Consider the following 15,101-nt stretch of genomic DNA (forward strand, 5'->3'; position numbering starts at 1 on the left):
TTGCACAACTACTGCTCTTTATGAAAATGGAGAAGTGACCCAATTCATGAGTAATGCTCAGTAGCAAACCAGAGAGTCAGCAGAGCAATGTAACCCTCCTCTCTCCAGTTCCTCCCCTCCTCGGGACTCGTAGTGAGGTTAACTTCAGCATCAAAGCATCTCCTGTTCAAAGGCTGTTATTATGTGAGCCCTGCTAAATACAGAAGTTGTTTGTTCTGAATGACAGAAATAAGTATTGACTGGTTTATCCCCACATGCTTCAGATTCTCAGTGGAGATCGTAATGTGTTCCTTGCACATTCCGCCGCTGGGCTTTTCTCGCCCGACAAAGCGAGTATTATGCACACTTATAGCCGTGATGCCATATACTTAACTGTATAGAAATACAGATTTGGCCCTGCGCTTCAGTTTTACCTTTCCTAGAGCTATAAACAGTAACACGCCATGGCTGTGGGTTAAGCAATCAAAAGTCCAGGCAGTCTGCCTTCCGCAGTATTCCTCTGTGCTTCAAGTCAGAGTTTCCCTGCTGGCTATGTAAAACTGCATATTTTACATTCTCATTTCTGAGTTGTCCACCCCCTCCCCACCAAACCCTCAAGAATCTGAGAGTCCGTAATACTTCTTGAGTCCTGGTCAGTTTTTCCAGTGAGTCAAAACCAAGTGTTAAAGCCTCGCATTGTGGGATCCATGGAGTGAGGAGAAATTCTACATAAAGTTCTTTTCCTGTTCTGCCTTGCCCTTTCTTGTCCCATTTAGAGGGATCATTTGTAGAGCTGAAATTTCTGCTTGACAGCATTAAATGCATGACATCGGTTTCCTGCTGTTGCATATACTGCTCGGGCTGGACCTGGTGTCAGGACTCCAGGGAGCCTGGGGTAGGCTCACAAAACCCTCATTGTTCTTTTCTGTCTTCCTTTAGAAAGCTAAAGATGGTGTATTCTCTGGGGTCATCAGGAGGAGAATTTATTTTGACTTTGGGTCATTAGCTTGGCCCCCACCATTGAGCTCTGGAGTTGGTTCTCATTATTATCAGTCCAACATCATGCATTTGCTGTTTTCTCATCCTGATCTTTTTTTTCCCTAAATACTTTGGATCTCATCAAGAACTTAGAAGTGATTCTTGCCCATTTTCAGGACACATAGGAACTTGTTTTTCAACTCTGTCCTGAAGCACCTACTTAGGGTCTTGACTGCTGTCCTCTCCTCCTGTTCTTTCCTGTGCCACCATGTTGTGAGGAAGCCCATCACCTCCCTTAAAGAACATAGACCCAATTCTTAGTTAACAGTGGAGGGAGAATCCCCAACCGAGGACATGTTACTGGGCCTAACAGCCCCAACTCTTAGAAGATCTAGCATAGTACTGTCCAATGGAACTATCTGTGGCAGTAGAAATGTTCTATATTTGCACAGTCCAATATGGTAGCTACCAGCCACAAATGGCTAGTGAGTGATTAAAATGTGGCTGATCAACTGAGGAACTGAATTTGTAATTTTGTTTAATTTCAATTTAAATAGGCAGCTTATTAGCACGGATTGATAGCCCATAGGGTTTACCTGCAGAGACGGACAAAATTGTAGACAGACAAGTAAACAACCCTCCTACCCCCAATATTTTTTCAATAGGGCTGTGCCCAAGTTCATGAAAAGGATCAAGGTTCCAGACTACAAGGACCGGAATGTATTCGGGGTCCCTCTGACAGTCAACGTGCAGCGCACAGGACAGCCCCTCCCCCAGAGCATTCAGCAGGCCATGCGCTACCTCCGCAACCATTGTTTGGATCAGGTGAGAGCCACCGCTGCAGGTCCCCCATAATCATGGGAGCCCATGCATGCATCTTTTTCTACTTTTGCAGTGAAAATGTTGCTTCGCTCTTGATGCTTAATGTTTGTTTGTTTTTTTCCCAACAGGTTGGACTCTTCCGAAAATCGGGTGTCAAATCCCGGATTCAGGCCCTGCGCCAGATGAATGAAAGCGCCATAGATTGTGTCAACTATGAGGGACAGTCTGCTTATGATGTGGCAGACATGTTGAAGCAGTATTTTCGAGATCTTCCTGAACCACTGATGACAAACAAACTCTCGGAAACCTTTCTGCAGATCTACCAATGTGAGTGTTCTTTGATCCTGACGTTGCTGGCGGTGGGGAAAAGTGGGGTCCGCTGAAGCCTGTGGCTCCTCTGATGTCATTCTTTTGGATTCACATGATGATCTCTTAGAAACATGGCATCAGTTTCTTTCTTCCCTTGCCTTCTTGTCTGCGGGACAGGTTTCTGTATACCTGTTGAAAAATGCAAAAATAAATTTCCTTCGTCATCCTCTATTTACTGAAGCAATTGTATATTTTTACATGCTGACCCAGGAGCTCATTTTTTTCATTTGTTTCAAGAACAGTATTATCTAAGGCACTTGAAAGAGGAGATACAGAGATCTCTCTCTCCGCCTGTCTCTATAGGCATTTCAGTTGCTTCACATCTCTCTAGTAGAGCCTGTTGTGTTTAAAGTTTCACAGGTGTCTGTGTGTTTTATCTTGCTGTAAAATGAATAAATAATCTTTTTCTGTTATTCTTCTCAGCTTCTGCCAGAAATACTTGGGAAAACAATACCCATGCGCATCTCACTTTTAAGTAAAGCTTACAGCAGACAGTTGTCTACATTAATGATCAAGATCAGGATTACAGCTTTTACAAGCCTTGTGTTTTTCTTGGCTCAGTGTGGCATTACAGCAATGTAATTTAGAAGTAGCTTCTCTCAGTGCCCAAGTTGTCTTTAGAACTGGCGCATGGGACTTTATTTTATGAGAAATGGAGCTGGTCTGGATTATTTCATTATTTGTTTCATCCTTTCAGATTTTATGAAAACACAGGTCACATTTCCCGCACCAAGGTATTTGTTATGTATTGTAACCATGGAGCTGTTTAATCAGTTTGCCCTATGGAGCTGCATTTGAGTGACTTGAATTTTCCACCACATGCCTTTTAAAAGAAAAATTTGCCTAGTAAAGGAGACCTGAAAGTTGAGTTCAGCATTTTCTACATGTATTATTATTTATATATATTATATACATTATATTATTTATATATCTTTTATGGCTTTATTTCTCAAGCATGTATTTTTATAGTAGCCTCTCAGTACACTTTCTAAAACTTGAAGAAATTACTAGTTAAATATATCCATTGTATAAATGGAATGCTTTAGCAGCTTCCTTTCCCCGTTTAAATAATGAGCACATCAGTTAAAATTAGGAGAGTCTGCAGAGATGCTAAACATTTTGTAATCAGGGTGAAGAAATCTCAGTTGTCATCCTCTTGTATGTGTCTTTGATAAGATTTCTCATTGAAACTAAAGTATAAGCCTATAATGTTCGGTAATGGAAAATGGTAAACTAGGAGTTTCGAAAAAGTACTTAGACAAGAAAGAACCGCTCTGTACACTATAAGAAAAGAGCAGGCATCATCTGGAGTTGAACTCAGAGGTGGATTCAGGAGTATATTGGCATTGTGGGTGTTTAAAATTTTTAACTCCTCCACAGGCAGGAAATACTTGAGGGTAGTGACGCTGATGGCATTCCCTCATTTCTTCCATATTAACCTCAAGTACACCTTCTGCAAGCGCTTGTTCAGTGCTGGGCTGAGGTCTTTGATGCCGATCTTTGCTTTGGCACTTTTCCTTGCAAACGTACGTGGAAATTCACTGGGTTGATGGGGGAAATGCTGGTGTCATGCAGATGTGCCCAAGGACCAGCGCCTCCAGGCCATCAAGGCCGCCATCATGCTCCTGCCCGACGAGAACCGGGAGGTCCTTCAGACGCTGCTCTACTTCCTGAGTGACGTCACAGCAGCTGTCAAGGAGAACCAGATGACTCCCACCAACCTGGCTGTGTGCCTGGCGCCTTCCCTCTTCCACCTCAACACACTCAAGCGAGAGAATTCCTCCCCAAGGTACGGGTCCAGCGAGCCGTGCACGTGCATGGCGGGATGCGCATGCGTGGTGGTGAGACAAGCCCCTGTGGTGAAGAGCTGCGCACGCGCGGTGAGATGCTCACGCGCATGTCCCGTTCTTCTGACAGAGGCGGCTTCCCTTTCCTCGTAGGGCTGTCCTTGCACTTTTGCTGGCTTCATACCTGAATCCAGCAAAAAGAAGTGTGACCTCCTTCCTTCATAGCCCACGTTCCTGCCCTGTGCTCCTCCCATCCTATCTTCTCGGCCCTGGGGGTGGGACTTCCTAGACAACCTAGTTTCAACCAGGTTTTGAGAGATTTTCATTCCTGCTTAGCCATTTCGAGTGTTTCCCCGGATCCTCCCTAGCGCTCTCTGTAACATTGTCATCATACTTTATGCCAGCAAAGAGTTGTGAGGGTTCACTGACCTCAAAAACTGGGTGGGGGACGACTGCCCTGCTGCCTTGACTTCCGCATAAATTAAAACCAGGTTGCCTTGGCTTCCCCAGTAGAACCAAGCTGCTGGCCTGTGCGGGAAGTTGAAAGGAGCTGAGTCTAAAATAACTAAGGATGACATTGAGCCTCACAGTTAGGACCGGGCTGAGCCAGTTGTTGCAGAATTTCTCCTTAGAGGTAGACAAGATCGAAGTGACTGTGGAAGTCGGGGAATCTGGAAAACAACAAAGGCTGATATTTGCTCAGCACTTATTTTGTCCCCAGCACGGGGCTACGCCCTGGACATTATCTTCTTTAATCCTCATAACAATCGTAGGAGGTGAAGCTACTGTTAGTATCTACTTTACACATGAGGCAAGACTGCAGGGCAGGTCACTTAAATAAGTAACTTGCCTGTGCTAGTAGGAAAAAATGGCATAGCCAGTTGGAGCTTCTTACCCATATGAATATTTTGCATAAAGGCCTCATGGTGAAGTGTGTGAGAGGGGGTCACTAACTCCTTTCTACCAGATTTATCTTGCTGATGATTTTCCTCAGCAGTAATTTCTCAGCTGTAGATATGGTGCCTGGTTGTGCTAGGTGAAGTTATCTGAAGGCCATACAATGCTTAATTAACTAGTTCTAACCGTTGACTGGGGCATTGCTGCTTTAGTGGGATAGAGAACTAGAGGTGAGCAGAAGAGAGATCAGATAAGATTAAGACAAAAGCTCTGGGAAAGAATAGACTTTTCTTTCACCCACAGGAGGGGCTCCTATTTATTTAACCCGGAAAGAATGATCCTGTTTCCTCCCCCACACCCCTCAAAGCTGCTTTTCCTTCTTGCCACCCCACCCTTATAGACCTTACAAGCTGCCCTGTTTAAATAGGAACCTATTTAACGTGATGGTTTTAAGCAACCTGGATTTCATCAGAGACAGGCTCTTCCGTGTTTTTTGTGCATTGTTGTGAGGACTGAGAAATCCTAGCGACCATCGTAAAGCTCTCCTGAACCACTTAACGACACATAGGCTTCCGTGAAATAGTCTTTTTCTCTCCTTTAGGTTTCCTTGAATAACACATTGATTGAAAATATATAAATATCTGGATCTCCCCCCCCCCCCCCATTTTCTCTCTCTAGGGTAATGCAAAGAAAACAAAGTTTGGGCAAACCAGATCAGAAAGATTTGAATGAAAATCTCGCTGCCACTCAAGGGCTAGCCCATATGATTGCTGAGTGCAAGAAGCTTTTCCAGGTAAGGAGATGGGAAGTTTTGTCATTTGTTAAGGATAGTGTAAATAGAGGCAAAATCTTGGGCACCACACTTGTTCACGGCTTTTTTTTTTTTTGGCCATTCCATGCTGCATGCAGGATCTTAGTTCCCCACCCAGGGATAGAAAACCAATGCCCCCTGCATTTGGAGTGCAGAGTCTTCACCACTGCACCACCAGGGAAGTCCCAGCTTGTTCCCATCTTAACCAAAAGATCTTTTTCACAGCTGGAGATTATATATGTAGTCTAAGAATGTCTTATTTATATGTTTTATAATGTATACGCTCATTAGAGTTAATATGTTTAGTGAAATTACCTACCTCCATACCCCTTTACTTAGACAGCAAAAGCAACAAATTATCCAAAATAAACTCTGTATCTGAGGTGCAGCAGCTGTGGAAAACAGTATGGCCATTCCTCAAAAAATTAAAAATAGAACTACCTTATGATCCAGCAATTGCACTCCTGGGTATATATCCAAAGAAAACAAAAACACTCATTCAGAAAGATACATGCACCCCAGTGTTCATAGCAGCATTATTTACAATAGCCGAGATAGGAAAGCAACCTAAGTGTCCATCAACAGATGAATGGATAAAGAAGATGTGGGGATGGGGGTGTGTATAAAATGAAATACTACTCAGTCATTTTTAAAAAAGAATGGAATTTTGAATTTTGCCATTTGCAACAACATGGATGGACCTGGTGGGTATTATGCTTAGTGAAATAAGTCAGATAGAGGAAAACACGTACTATATGTTATTGTATATGTGGAATCTAAAAAAATAAGATAAAAAAATAAATATAACAAAACAGAAACACATTCACAAGTATAGAGAACAAACTAGTGGTTTGAGAGGTGAGGGGTGGGGGAGGGGCAAGGGGATTAAGAGGTACAAACTCCTGTGTATAAAGTAAATAAGCTACAGGATATATTATACAGCACAGGGAATATAGCCAATATTTTATAACTTTAAACGGAGTATAATCTATAAAATTTTTGGATCACTACGGTGTACACTTGAAACTATTATAATATTGTAAATCAAATAACTATATTTCAATTAAAAAAAAAATCTGTCTTTGCCAGTGTATGCCCTATTTTAGTCACTTATTCTTCTACAGTGACTTTTTTTAAAGGGGACCTCACACAAGAACAAGCTTTCTAGCTACCTTTACGAGGGTGATCTGCTTGCATCCTAATAAGACCATGTGAGGTCGGCAGGGACTCCCCCCTCTCTGTTGGAAACAGGGGAGCTGGACTGCTCGGACTGTCTTGTGGATCATGCCGCTTCCACTGGTGAGAAACAGACCTCCCGTATGTCTCTCGTGTCCCTCCCAGGTTCCTGAGGAAATGAGCCGATGTCGAAATTCCTACACCGAACAGGAGCTGAAGCCCCTCACCCTAGAAGCGTTAGGGCGCCTTTGTAGTGATGAGTCAGCCAACTACCAGCACTTCCTCCAGGACTGTGTGGACAGCCTGTTTAAGGAGGTCAAAGAGAAGTTCAAAGGCTGGGTCAGCTACTCCACGTCTGAGCAGGCTGAGCTGTCCTATAAGAAGGTAAGTAGTCTCTCTGTTGTCAGCCATTTGAGTGCTCGTGGTCAGGACTTGGGTTCATCAGAGATGAGAGCCTTTTGCCAACACAGTTCTCCGTGGGGATCTGTCACCCACTCCCTTCCTTGTAGAGCTGGGCATCCAGGGATTAATATCCCCCAGGTAGGAGTGGAAACCAGTTCAGTGAGAAATAGTTACTCATTGAACATGTGTCAGAGGAATCAGACTCTCTAATGAAATCCTTTGGTTCCACGGAAACACAGGAGAGTTCCCTGGAATGTTTTACTAATGGTAATGGGCCTTCCGACATTTTATGATGTGCTTAGGTATTCCCATCCTTTGATCGATCGGAATCCCCTCAGGCTCCCCTCTGTTCTCATTCACTCTTCTCTTGGCCCTTTAATGAGCAGGGAGTGCTGGGGAGTGGAGAGGGGGTTAACTTGAGAGCCCCTTGAGGGCAGAGGCATCATATATTGCTTTGCGTGATAGGTGTGTGGAGGTATTTGTTGATTTCTCTCTACCACCTTGAGCAGAAAGAAGCAGCGAGTGCAGTCCGATGGCCATGCAGGCTTTGGGGGTGCCAATAAATCTTACGTTTATTATAGTGACCCCAGTATGGGTCCCAGGAAAACAGATACACCCGGAGGTGACCCCAGCAGTTCTGCTTGGTTTCTGGCCTGGTCTTGAATATACTTGAGGGTCAGCAGCCTTTTAAAGCCAGAAGTAAACAGGACCATGTACGCAGTTAGCAGTTTGCATTCGGAGTCTAGGTGTGTGGAAACTGTCTCACAGTACATCTGCTTTTCAGGTGAGTGAAGGACCACCTCTAAGGCTTTGGAGGGCAACCATAGAAGTCCCTGCAAAGCCTGAGGAAATCTTAAAGCGACTACTTAAGGAGCAGCACCTCTGGGATGTAGACTTGTTGGATTCAAAAGTGATTGAGATCCTGGACAGCCAAACTGAAATTTACCAGTATGTACAAAACAGCATGGCACCCCATCCTGCTCGGGATTACGTTCTTTTAAGGTGAGAGCTTCCGGATTGATATTTTATTTATTTATTTATTTATTTATTTATTTATTTAATTTGCCGCACTGGGTCTTCATTGCTGTGCGTGGACTTTCTCTAGTTGTGCAGAGCGGGGGCACTCTTTGCTGTAGTACGCGGGCTTCTCATCGTGGTGGCTTCTCTTGTTGCAGATTGCAGGCTCTAGGCGTGTGGGCTTCAGTAGTTGTGGCACGTGGGCTCCATAGTTGTGGCTCATGGGTTCTAGAGCGCGGGCTCAGTAGTTGTGGTGCATGGGCTTAGTTGCTCCATGGCATGTGGGATCTTCCCAGACCAGGGATCAAGCCCGTGTCCCCTGCATTGGCAGGCGATTTCCTAACCACTGCACTACCAGGGAAGTCCAGCTTCTGGGTTGATTATTGTGGCAAGGATGGCCTATATGTCACTGAATGTTATAAGGTGTTAAAATCATTCAAAATAGAACGTTTGCTTCCAGAAAAGCATTGAACCCTTCCAAATATGAAAAACATATCTGCGTTTATTCCAACAGTGTGTCCATGCCCGAAAATGGTTTGAACTCTTTTGGAATTGAGCTCGGAAAGAGAGGCACATTCCATTGAATGTGCTCAATGGTAGCTGATTTTTTTGCCCCCTTTAGGATAGATTCTCTCGTTAGAAACAGCTAGTGAATGCATAAGCCAGGAAATAACATTTGGGTCCCAAGTGAGCTGTGGTTAAAGCTGATTTATATGTGATTCATAAATTCTCTGAAGACATTATTGAAAGAATTCCAAAAATCTTTGAGGAAATGTCACATCATTAGTCCAGAACGTCTCCAACAGAGTAACATTCATTTGGATGTCCATGTTCTAATACATTTGTGAAATATAAAAAGGGATTTCAGACCCACTTCAAATTGGTTCTCTTTCAAAGAACTGACTGTGTGAGCTTATCTACCCACTGCGGGAGGGGCAGTGTTCGGAGTTAGTCATCCGGGAGTCCTTGCACAAGGATGCCATCCACCCGGGGCTGGGTCCCGGTGTGGCCCCCACCCTGCCCTTCAGCTGCCTCCTCTAAGAGTGAGCCCTGTTTTAAACTTGGCTTCCAGGAAACTCTATTTTTCCCCCTCGTTTTGTCTCTACAGAACATGGAGGACTAACTTACCCAAGGGAGCGTGTGCCCTTTTACTGACGTCCGTGGATCACGACCGGGCCCCTGTGGTGGGGGTGAGGGTCAATGTGCTCCTGGCCAGGTATCTGATCGAACCCTGCGGGTCAGGGAAATCCAAACTCACCTACATGTGCAGAGCTGACTTAAGGTACGTCCTGATGCTGATTTTTTTAAGTGAGAGGCATAAAGAAGAGTCAGACTTCTTAATCTGATGCAAAACAATGGCTTAAATGAATACTTCCTTGCATCTTGGATGCTCTGTGAAGAACGTTGCTTATAAAGTAACTCCTTCATGTTTCTTAGTCTTCTGGGTACCACTTAACTAATTTCCACCCCTTAGAGAAGAGAATGTGATACTAAAGCAATGTGGACATGGTGGGTCTGCCACGAACTTAAAGCCACAGAATGAGAGTTTGCATTAGCAAGCAGATGTTTCTCATTTTATATTCAAAGATGTTTAAATAATTTGACCTGCCCTTTTAGTAATCAGTTAGGTTTATACTCTGTGCCACAGATGAGTGTGAATTCTTATCAGAAAATGAATGAAATGCAGCAATACCAAAAGAAAAAAAAAAAGCAGACCTCTAAAAACTTGGCACGGTAGCCCTCCTGTGAAATAAATTCTCAGTTGAAGTCTTTACATCTCTGTACTTCAAGTATTTGTATGATCTGTGTTTGTTCTGTATGCCAGAGCTTTCCTGAATGGTTTCACTCACTGTCTGCACTTAATATGTTGTTCCTTGAGAAACTTCTGGTTCCGAAAGTGTAATGGAGGTGCCAGGAGATTACTTTGGAATAATGAGGGATCTTTACTTGCACGTTTTGCGGATCAAGAAATAGAAATGTATTCAGAACGCTCTTCAGGGTTTTCCAGCTTGAATAATTGATCTGCATTTCCTTTCTGTCTGTCGTAGGGGCCACATGCCAGAGTGGTACACGAAATCTTTCGGACATTTGTGTGCAGCTGAAGTTGTAAAGATCCGGGACTCCTTCAGTAACCAGAACACTGAAACCAAAGACACCAAATCTAGGTGATTCCCAAAGCGTGTCCATTATCTGGGCGTTAGTTTCTAGAACCCTTGCCAGTCCTTGGAAGATTGGGTTCAGTGTCTGGTCCTGAAACAAAACTACAAGTTGGAGTGTGGGAATTGACTGTAGCTATTTGATACATTTTAAAAGCTGCTTCCTGTTTGTTTAAGGTCTGTATTATGGACCTTGACTGGAATATATATGACTGTGCAAAACAAAAAAAAAATGTATTCTTTTTCGAATTGCTTCTGAGAAGCAAAACTCTATAAATACTCTAGGGAAGGTAATGAAGAGACTTCATTCTCTTGCGATGTCGGTGTCTGTGTACGCGTACCCATGTCATTCTCTTTGCAGTGTGTGGAGGGACTGGTGTATCCACTGGAATAGTTGGTCCTCTTCGACATGTTTTCTCACTGAGAAGAGCAAAGAAAGGTTTGCACAGAGGAGTGTGTGTATGTGCGTGTGTTGCTGGTTGAGTGGCGTAGACGTGCAAGTTGGGCTGCAGTGTCCGGCACACCAAGACGCCTCCCAGAAGGATTTTGATGCACCAGGTTCAGTTTAACCTGGAATATCTGACCACCCATGGAATCATCCACAGAGGGAACCGCATTTATTTTGGGGTGTTGGACAACCCACTCTTGTCTGTTTGGAGTTTTTGTTTTTTGTGTTTTTTTACTGAGTTAGTAAACATATTCCTTCTCCACCAAGCTCTTCTTTACCTTAAAAGGGATTGGAATAAATTTTCTCGGGTAGCTCATTTCAAACGCAGTTTGTCTCTCGACCTGATTGCATATAGCAAAATCGGTTTTTATCCAGTGCAGGTGAAATTCAGGGATGGAAATTCCTCCCTTGCTAGCTCCAAGGCACAGCTTTGGTTTTTGGTGTTTAAGATGAGATGTGAAAACTCAGCACTCTAACACCTACCCCTGAGTCAGGTATCAACACTTTTTACGTGTCCACAAATTGCGTGCGTTCTAGTGTTAGGAGAAACTTTTTAAGGCACTATATATGGGAACACAGGAAACTCTGTTCTGAGGAAATCCTTATGAATTTAACCTAACCGTAGAGGTTGCTTGTTGTGTTAGGGTTATTAACAGCATTTTTGAAAGCTGCATATGTTTATAAATTGTATTTGTCCCTATCAGCAGATGCAGTTTTGTTTTGTTTTTTTAATTTTGTTTTTCCTACATTTCTTTTTCTTCTTCTTTATGAAGCCCTTGGGATATATTTTAGTAGTAATCACAGTAAAAAACCAAACAAACAAAATACACTAATGCAGGGTTTTGGAAGGGTGGTCTTTATACAGGTTTTACTGTAATGGTAAAGGTTGGCTCAAAAGACAGTATTAGTGAATTTATTTTATATGGATCAAAAGTGAATAATGTATGAATGAGAGTTGTAAGAAGGAATTTTATTTTGTTATAATCTAGTTACCATTGTCAGTGTTATTTCAAAGGTTCTTTGAAGAATTAGGGAGCTGGGGACAGATCAGAGTTTAATTTGAGTATTTTGGATATTAGTGTGCCTCGTGAAGATACACTTGTATATTCAATTTTAATGGCTTTCAGATTTGTAAGATTGTATGTTGTATATACCATTCTATTAAGAAACATGTACACCTACCTGTCCACTGTGCTTTCCAACATAGATAAAGCATGATAAAGATTATTATTTAAAATATACTTGTATTTATACCTCAGATATTATTTTGGATTTTGTACCTCAAGGCTTTTTTGGTTTGTTTTTTGGTTTTTTTTTTGTTTCTTTTTTTTTTTGCTAATGTAAATACACTTTACATGAATACAGTCTAAGTGAAAAAAAGTAAATAAAAGAAGAGGTTTATAACTTGCTCTATATCTGTACAGAATATACTCAATAAGTGCACTATTAAATGTTTAAAGTAAGGGAAATGTCTGGCCTGCTTTCCGTAGTATCACATCTCACTCCCACCCTCAAAACCACAGATGACAAGGCGTACCATCCTGGCATCAGCTAAAATGAAAATACAGATTTGCTGCAGGAAAAATCAGACTGCAAATCATTCCAAGGCCAAACTGCAACTGAGCCACTCACTAACAAACAGGAAACCCTGGTGAAGGTTCAGGAAGCACAGAGATGCTCTCCAAACAAAGGTCATGAGGAAACGATGCTGAGAAAGTTACAAGGATAAGCAGTAGCAGCCGAAAGATGCTCATAAGCAAAGCCAAGGTCACCGATTCGTTTCACAAAAGGTCTCTTGCCCACTGTTTGGCTTTCCTGTTGAAAGGATTCCTTACATATTTGACCAGAGGAGAATGTGAAGGATGTGAACATTTTCAAGAACTGTGCTTTAAGCCACCTAAAGTGATGTTGCCACAACTTACTAATCGTGACTAATTGTCTAGGTTGTAAGCTCTCTGAGAGCAGGGCTCTTCTACACGTCTTTATAATCCCCTACAGCAGCTTTCAGTGTTTTGTACTTGTAGGCACCTAATAAATTTATTATTTGCCAAATGGAATTGATTGAATTAGCGTCTGTTCTTTGAGAAGGAAGAGAATCTCGGATGCTGTCTGTCTCAAGACCTCACTTTGGCTCATCTTGTTCATTTTAAGATGGCAGAGATGAACTTGTTGAACCTAGCGAAAGTTCAGACTGAAGAAGGTGACGTAGATACTCTGCAGAGATGCCCTAGATTCCAAATTAGAGAGTTCTCTGTGCTGGAATTTCAACCAGTCTCATTTCTCCAATACAAGGTGATATGGATCTTAGATTTGATTTTGACAGATACTCACTATGGGCATAGTAAAGGGGAAAAACCAACCTAGGTATAATTTTTTTTAAAGACACACGCAGACCAGTGCCTTTTTCATTTGCCTCTGCCTCCAGTCCTGGTTTCCTCAGAGCCATATAAAATGAAAGATCAAAATGTCATAGGCCTGAAATACCTAATAATTCTGTTGTTTCGCACAGCTCTGGAGTCGACTTACTAATAGGCTACATGTGGTTACCAGGATGGAGGAAAGGCTCTTGCAGGCACCCAGGTAGATTCAGACTCCTTTCGTCACCACCCATTTTCCTATTCACTTCATTTAGTCAGTTATTCCGACACCTATTTATATTTAGTTTACGCAGTGCTCAGACCTGAAGGTATCGCAGTTCTAAAAATCTGCTCTCACAGATATTAAGGTAGAAATAATAACCCCACAGAGCATCCTGCCTACTGATTTACAGATGGCATAACTTGGAAGGTTCTAACAAAATTAAATGGATTCTTAAGAGATTTTTTTTCCCCCAGGGCTAAAGGAAACAGCTGAGATTTTGGTAGAGTAAAAACTGAGGAAAAACTTAGGGAAGATAATTCAAATTGGTGCTTTTCCAACACCACTGTTTGGGGGGGGTGTGTGTGTGCACGCAGAGGGAGACAAAGGCTGTATAGGTGTGTGGGATGTTACAGCTACGTTCATGGGTCTTTATGCAACTTTTGTCCACTTTTCATACGCTTAATCCTCACATGCACCCCACATAGGAATTATCCTTTTAAGAGAAGGCTATGACTTAGTGATGAATTAAGGTGCCCAGAGCCAGAAGGAGATGAAACTCCAGCTCATTTCCTCTACCCCAGACCGTCTCCCATCCGCTGAGCTTTCTCTAATCCAGAGGCAAATTTCTCATAGCAAGAGCCAGTTCACCCACGTTGCCTCAGCATCAGCATCGGCAAGGAAAAGGAAGGTGCTAGCAAAATACCCATGTTAGTCAAAGTTACCAAGAAATTATTCTGTCACCCGATTACTGAGATGCCTGAGGAGAAATTAAGTAGGTCAAGATAAAGGTGAGGCAAAAGTTTCATTTCGGGTTAATGGTTGCAGGGATTTGTAATTCTGTTTGCAAATTGAATACATGATTTGCAATGTACCAAGAAGCCAGCGATGCCTCCCCGTGAGACATAGGACCTGCTCCTCCCCAGCTACAAGTGCAGAACAGCCTGACGTGTGGTCTGATTACAACCCACCTGACCCCTCTGATCTTGCATTGCTTCATGGATACGAGGGGAATAACTCCCTTACAGGCTTCTTAATCTGCAGCCCAGGACCAGAAGCCCAGTCCTGTGACTTTCTGCAATTCGTCATGATGCCCTTCCCACCACACAAGAATATCATGAGATGCAACTGACATGTTTGTGAAGGTGCTTTCAAAAGCAAGAGCTATTGAAAGGTAAAGGAGCTTTCATGAAAGCAAAGTGGAATTTAGTCCAAATGCTTTCCCTCACCTGCCTGTTGAAGCATACATAAATGATTATAAAGCAGAAATCCTAAACAGTGAGATCACAGCATGCATGTCATCTTGGTGTTCCATCAGGGTGAAATTTGCCCAAGGAATTTAAATTCCATTTGCGTAAGGAATGCAAATTACAAAAACCCTCAAAGAGCCTGTGGCAGGGAAAGCTCAGGTCGGTCTGTGCAGTTGCAGTGAAATTGGGCCCGTTCTCCAGGGAATGATCAGTGTTTTGCAGTCTGGGAGTTTGCTAAATCGTGTTGGCAGCTGTAGCCCAAAGTAATCACCCTCCCCATGTATACACAATTCCCGTTAGAGCAGCCGGTTTGCCTGTCTGGACCCAAGACTGTGTTGACACCGATAGTATAAACACCTCTTCGGAGAGATTTTTCATCTCATTAGACTTTAAAAAAAATTGAGTTGAGGGCTAGAAATTTTGTCCCTCACA

The 15,101-nt window shown here is 42.8% G+C and overlaps 1 protein-coding gene across 9 annotated transcripts in view; it reads left to right on the plus strand.

The window, feature by feature from the left end:
• DLC1 (DLC1 Rho GTPase activating protein) overlaps positions 1-12,887 on the plus strand; it is a 394,094-nt gene extending 381,207 nt beyond the window's left edge. For 5 of the 9 annotated variants that reach the window (XM_057696380.1, XM_057696381.1, XM_057696384.1 and 2 more), the window contains 9 exons: positions 1,623-1,782; positions 1,908-2,106; positions 3,724-3,937; positions 5,511-5,625; positions 6,985-7,203; positions 8,006-8,223; positions 9,347-9,520; positions 10,287-10,403; positions 10,756-12,887. In XM_057696380.1, coding sequence (XP_057552363.1) covers positions 1,623-1,782; positions 1,908-2,106; positions 3,724-3,937; positions 5,511-5,625; positions 6,985-7,203; positions 8,006-8,223; positions 9,347-9,520; positions 10,287-10,403; positions 10,756-10,963 — 1,624 coding nt within the window. In that variant the 3' untranslated portion in view covers positions 10,964-12,887. Of the gene's footprint in view, positions 1-1,622; positions 1,783-1,907; positions 2,107-3,723; positions 3,938-5,510; positions 5,626-6,984; positions 7,204-8,005; positions 8,224-9,346; positions 9,521-10,286; positions 10,617-10,755 lie in introns of those variants that run through there. The other 4 variants (XM_057696382.1, XM_057696386.1, XM_057696388.1 and 1 more) reach the window with 2 other exon arrangements.
• The last annotated feature ends 2,214 nt before the right edge of the window (positions 12,888-15,101 follow it).

Source organism: Hippopotamus amphibius, chromosome 10, assembly GCF_030028045.1.
Source record: "Hippopotamus amphibius kiboko isolate mHipAmp2 chromosome 10, mHipAmp2.hap2, whole genome shotgun sequence".
In the NCBI taxonomy this organism is placed as follows: domain Eukaryota; kingdom Metazoa; phylum Chordata; class Mammalia; order Artiodactyla; family Hippopotamidae; genus Hippopotamus; species Hippopotamus amphibius.